This window comes from Amphibalanus amphitrite, unplaced genomic scaffold, assembly GCF_019059575.1.
Source record: "Amphibalanus amphitrite isolate SeventyFive unplaced genomic scaffold, NRLGWU_Aamphi_draft 000304F_arrow, whole genome shotgun sequence".
Lineage (NCBI taxonomy): Eukaryota > Metazoa > Arthropoda > Thecostraca > Balanomorpha > Balanidae > Amphibalanus > Amphibalanus amphitrite.
This window is the reverse complement of record NW_024881799.1, coordinates 232,070-238,213: the sequence shown is the minus strand read 5'-3', so window position 1 is coordinate 238,213 and position 6,144 is coordinate 232,070. Positions and strand designations below refer to the sequence as shown.

At 56.6% G+C, this 6,144-nt stretch overlaps 1 protein-coding gene across 1 annotated transcript; it reads left to right on the top strand.

Moving 5' to 3' along the window:
* Positions 1–1,872: 1,872 nt before the first annotated feature.
* Positions 1,873–5,547, top strand: LOC122387955. Its single transcript, XM_043378663.1, has 3 exons — positions 1,873–2,404; positions 2,959–4,499; positions 5,329–5,547. Exons 1-3 carry the CDS (start codon positions 1,873–1,875, stop codon positions 5,545–5,547), a joined length of 2,292 nt encoding a protein of 763 aa, XP_043234598.1.
* The last annotated feature ends 597 nt before the right edge of the window (positions 5,548–6,144 follow it).

Genomic DNA, 6,144 nt, shown 5'->3' with positions numbered 1-6,144 from the left:
TGCAGTGTTATTCATTGAGAACCGGTCGGAGCGTTTGAGTCTTTAATTTAGTGGTCGCCTCTTACTAATAATGCGGCATACACGCCGCACATAACCGCCAATGCCGCAACGTAGCTTAGATTTCGAAGTAAGCATTTAGTCCCACCCGTTCTCCTTGGCGTGTCTTAGCGTGCTGCAGAGCACCACGTGACATGAGGTGTGGCCGCATGGGGGTTCCAGGGAGTGGCGTCTTGACTTGTCGGGCCCCCGAGTCCAGAGTCCGGTTGTGAACAATGTCACGTGATTACTATTTCCGGTGCGGTAGCAGAACTTGTTCATAATTCCGGGTCATTCTGTTCTGAGGACCAAGGCGTTACGGCAGAATTAGCTGCAAAGAAATGAGCACAAACGACCTAATCTATTGATAGTTGAGAAACAGGTTATAGTCATTTAGTACCTGCGTATTTAGCCAACTGGTAGATACTGGGGCATCTGAAACTTAGGTTCTTGAAAGATAATTACGTCTGAATTCTGATAGGCTTCCCAGCAGCACGGCACGAATGGCGCGAATAATTGACAAACAGCCCGTCTAATTAAACAGTCTTTTCGGACGAAAATTATGATACTGGGCTGGAAGACCTTTGTACGAAAATTCCATCACGATTTCATAAGTGCGACGCCGCGCGGGAAAGACCATCCTAACATGGTCTGGTGCCGCCGGCTTGCATAACATGAATCTGATGAGCCGAGGAATTCGGCGGTCCATCCCATCCCGGGCCCGCTGCCAAACTGCCTCCGCCCTGCGCTGCCAAATAAAGGCAAACACTGGCGCTGCACATAGCGGACGTGGGTGGCGAGCGTCCTTCGGCATGGACGGAATCGGGGGATTTTTTTAGAAGAGGAGCACCCCATCTGCTTGTGGCCGGATAGAGATTATAGACATTTTTTATAACATAATTCAAGTTAGCCGTTGTGCCAAATGAGGGTCGGGAAGGGGTGCTTTTAATACCGTGTCGCTGAGACCCACCAGTGTTCTGTGTTTCTGGGGGTGTTGCAACAATGCGACGCTGAAAGGACCCAAAACGTTCTACATCCCTGATGTAACGGACCGCTTATCGTACCTTCGGTCTCCAAGAGGGGACGCCCAGACTCAGATAAGATAAAGGCGATAAGGAGGTTCCCGTGTGCTATCTATCAATATTGCTCCCGCGTGGCGTCGCCCGACGCCCACAACTTGGTAGTGCAGTCTGGTCAAGATAGCAGAGACACCGGGCTCTTTCGCCTCAATCCACGCCGCTATTGCGACACAACACTGATGAAGGTCACTTCGGTGGAAAATTTCACAAGAGGCGACAGTACAGACTTTTCCGGAAATGCCATCCAGAACGAGAAGAGCTGCGCGACACCTAGCGTCAGGGGAAGAACTAACGCTTACACCGCTTACATGATCAGATGGCAGAGTCTAGCTTTGATAGGTGACGCTAAATGCTTGGTGTAGTGAAATGTAGTGGTGCAGCGGAGCGAGCGCTGGCTGGCCGGACCTGGCCGCTGGACGCTGCCCTGGGTACGGGCGGCCGTCACGCGCCCGCCGACGGTGAACCTGACACCGCAGGGGAATGGGGTCGGTGAACTGACGCCGCAGGGGAGGGGGCGGAGGGCACGCCCGGCCATTGTTCGGGATTAGGAGGCTGAGTCAGTCGGGAGTCAGGGCTGAGACTGGAAGGTGTTGTTGAGCGTTCTGTGGTGTGGCCGAGGTGGTGCAGAAGACCGTGCTTTGTCTGACTTTTGTAAGTTTGGAATACTCACTTTTTTCTTGAGACCTTTGAATTTGCCGGGCGGACGAACTGTGGTGATCAGAGACAACTCCTACAAGCTATTTCGGCACCTAATATCATGGCCAGTTTTGATGTCAAATTAATTCCGGAATTCGACGGCTCCGGTGACGTGCTCGACTGGCTGGAGAAGGTCGAGCTAGTGTGCGGGCTGCAGGAGCCGCCAGTGAGGCAGACGCTGGTGATACCCCTGCGGCTGAAAGGAGGAGCATCTGCTGTGTATCGGCAGCTGGTGGAGGCTGACAGGAAGGACGTGGTGAAGCTCAAGGATGCGCTGAAGCGTGCGTTTGCGGTGGATAAATACGCTGCGTATGAGCAGTTCAGCACCCGCCGTCTCCGCCCCGGGGAAACAGTTGATGTTTTCTTGGCGGAGCTGCAGCAGCTTGCGACGCTGTTCGGAGGAATGTCGGACGAGGGCCTGGGGTGTGCCTTTGTGGCAGGTCTGCCGGACTCTACCAGGCAGATACTGCGAGCTGGAGCGCGCATGGAGTCGTTAAAGCTCTCGGAGGTGGTGGACAGGGCTCGCGCCATCTTGCGAGAGGAGAACGGCGCATCGGAGGCGGCAGCCGCGCTGGTCAAAGAGTCACCAGGTGGTCGGGATCGCGGCCGAACCGTTAGTAGCGGCAGGAGAGAGCGCGGACCTTGCTTTACGTGCGGCCGCCTGGGGCATCTCGCCCGTGAATGTTCGGCCCGCACTGGCCCCCGCGAAATCCGGTGTTTCCGGTGCGACAAGACTGGTCACATCGCAGCTCGGTGTCCGGAAAACGCGGAGAGAGAGGAGGATCGTGTGCCGGCCTCCTCTCGGGATTAAGATGGAGCGGCGCACTACCAACGAGACACCTGAATGTGAACGGGGTGTTGTGTGAGGTGTTGATCGACACGGGATGTACCAGAACGGTGGTTCATTCGTCGCTCTGCGCCGAGTGGAAGAGGCGTTCTGTGTCCATGGTGACAGTTAGTGGTCAGAGAGTGGACTGTGCGGGCACGGCTGAAACCGATGTTGGGGTACCTGGGGGTGATGCTGTAGTGCTTGATGCGTTGGTTGTAGCGGTGAAGCCGCTGGGTTTCGGTGCAATTTTAGGAATGGATGGTGTGAAAGCTCTTGGGGGTGTGACCGTGCGTTCTTCTACTGATGTGCGATTTGCAGGCGAGGGAGACGTGTGCGCCGGAGCAGGAGGCTCCGTGGACCTAGCGGTGGAAAAGGAGGACTTTCGAGTCGTGTTCGATGCGAGGGAAAGGCGCTGGACTGTCGAGTGGAAGTGGTCGGGAAAGAAACCGCCAGATCAACTGAAAAACGGAGTGAGCGAGTACCATGTGACGGATGAAGCGAGAGAGGACTATGAGAGAGAGCTGGAGACGTGGATCGAGAACGGGTGGCTGCTGGAGTACGACGAAGAAAAGCATGGCGCTCCCAAAGGGCTGATACCGTTAATGGCTGTGGTTCAAGAGAACAAGGCGAAAGTGCGGCCGGTCCTTGACTTCCGGGAAATGAACACTCACGTCGACACGTTCACGGCGGACGTTGACGTGTGCAGTGAGAAACTTCGTGAATGGCGCCGAACGGGTGAGAAAGTGGCACTCCTGGATCTGAAGAAGGCGTACCTTCAGATACATGTGGAGGAGTCACTGTGGCCCTATCAGACAATCGAGTTCAAAAACAAAAGGTACTGTCTGACGAGACTTGGGTATGGTCTTAATGTGGCACCCCGAGTCATGAAGACGGTTCTGGAGACAGTGGCGAAGCAGGACAAGAACGTGGAGAAGGCAGTATCGTCGTATGTCGATGACGTTCTGGTCAACGAGGAGGTAATGTCGGCCGAGAAGGTGGCCGAGCACCTTCAAGCCTTCGGTCTCGAGTGTAAGGACCCCGCTCGCGCACAGGAAGGCGCTCGGATTCTCGGCCTCCGAGTCTGGGGGGAGCAAGGCGCACTCATGTGGAAGAGAGACAATGATGTCCGAGAAGTTGCCGGACCGGTGACAAAGCGGAAAGTGTTCTCCCTCTGCGGGCAGCTGACGGGGCACCTTCCGGTGTGCGGCTGGCTGCGGCCGGCGACCTCGCTCCTCAAACGACGTGCGAACAGAGCAGCAAGTGGCTGGGACGACGAGATTGACGACCCGGACGTGGAGCGTCTAATGGACGAAATTGTGAAGCGGGTCAGAGCAGAGGATCCTGCCAGGGGACGGTGGGATGTGAAGGGCGACAGAATCACAGTGTGGACGGATGCCAGTGCTCTGGCCATGGGAGTAGTTGTTGAAGTGGGTGACGAAGTAGTGGAAGACGGGAGCTGGCTTCGCCCCGACAATGGAGTACAACACATCAACATGGCAGAGCTAGACGCGGCCCTGAAAGGCGTGAACATGGCCATCCTGTGGGGCGCGGAAAGAGTCCGGTTGATGACTGACTCACGGACGGTGTACCACTGGATGACCGACCTCCTCAGTGGCAGGGCCCGACTGAAGACGAAAGCTGCCTCTGAAATGTTGATAAGAAGAAGGCTAAGCACCCTCAGGATGCTCGTGGACGAGTACGAGCTGGACGTGAATGTTCAGTGTGTCTCGTCGGCTGAGAACAAAGCGGACGCACTGACGAGAGTGCCGGACGCCTGGCAACGGGTGCTTATGTGCAAAGAGGAGGCTGCAGCATGCGCTGTGGGAGACGGAGACGACCCCGACAGGCTGGTGAAAGAGGTGACCCAAATTCACCACGCTTCTGGTCATCCTGGTGTCCGGAGGACGCTATACTTCGCTAGGAGGGCGAACAAGCTCGCTACGAGACGACTTGCGCAGGCCGTGGTGTCGGCCTGTCAGACGTGCAGGTCTGTTGATCCCGCTCCTGAAAAGTGGCGCGAAGGCCGCCTGGAGGTCGACACCACGTGGGACAGAGTCGCCGTCGACGTGACTCACCATCATGGGTGTCTGTACCTAACGGTGGTGGATTGCGGCCCATCCAGGTTTGCGATCTGGCGTCTCCTGCGGTACGAGACCGCCGCATGCGTCATTGCGGAGCTGGCGGCGATATTCTGCGAGCGGGGACCGCCGGCAGAAATGTTGCTGGACAATGCCACCACCTTCCACAGCAGGGCGTTTAGAGCTTTCGCCAACGACTGGAACGTCGCAGTACGATACAGGGCGGCGCATGTGCCGTCAGGGAACGGAGTCGTCGAAAGGAACCATCGCTCCATAAAGGTGATTGCGACGAGAGCGAAATGTGGGGTGGCAGAGGCAGTATACAGGTACAATACAACGCCGAAGGACGATGTCACTGAAGCTACGACACCTGCTGGTATGGTGTATCGGTACGACGTCCGAGTGAAAGACGTCGACCCCGTTCCGACAATGAGGGACGATGGACAGCAGGAGAGCCGCTACCACGTCGGAGATGCTGTCTGGGTGAAATCACCGAGAGCACGCTGTGACGAGCAGTATGGCAGGGGAGTGGTGACTGGTGTGGTGTCACCGCAAACTGTCGAAGTTGACGGTGTACCAAGGCATGTCCGTCATCTGCGTCCGCGTGCAGACGAGGCAGAGCAACCAGTTTCCGCAGAGGCAGAGCAACCAGTTTCTGGGGATGAGGAGCCCTGCTTTGTACGGTGTCCCATCGACCGGCATGACCGAGACGACCAGCAAGACCAACAGGAGGAAGCTGCGAGTGACACAGAGGCTGGGCCGAGGCGAGGTACGCGGGCTCGGCCTGTCACGCAGTTGTACGGAGACCCCGTGCCGAGCGATGTCTTAGATACCTACGTATGAGCGTTGTTAGCGTGTGATGTGAGCACTAGCGTCTGTTGGTTGCGATCAGGATCGGGGGGGAGTGTAGTGAAATGTAGTGGTGCAGCGGAGCGAGCGCTGGCTGGCCGGACCTGGCCGCTGGACGCTGCCCTGGGTACGGGCGGCCGTCACGCGCCCGCCGACGGTGAACCTGACACCGCAGGGGAATGGGGTCGGTGAACTGACGCCGCAGGGGAGGGGGCGGAGGGCACGCCCGGCCATTGTTCGGGATTAGGAGGCTGAGTCAGTCGGGAGTCAGGGCTGAGACTGGAAGGTGTTGTTGAGCGTTCTGTGGTGTGGCCGAGGTGGTGCAGAAGACCGTGCTTTGTCTGACTTTTGTAAGTTTGGAATACTCACTTTTTTCTTGAGACCTTTGAATTTGCCGGGCGGACGAACTGTGGTGATCAGAGACAACTCCTACACTTGGTGTAAACCGGGTTACGGACAAAAGTACGTATCGCTAAAGTACGTAGGACAAAAGTACGTAAGCAAAAGTACGTAGGATTAAAGTACGTATCGCAGAAGTACGTACAGTATAAAGTACGTATGGACAAAAGTACGTCAG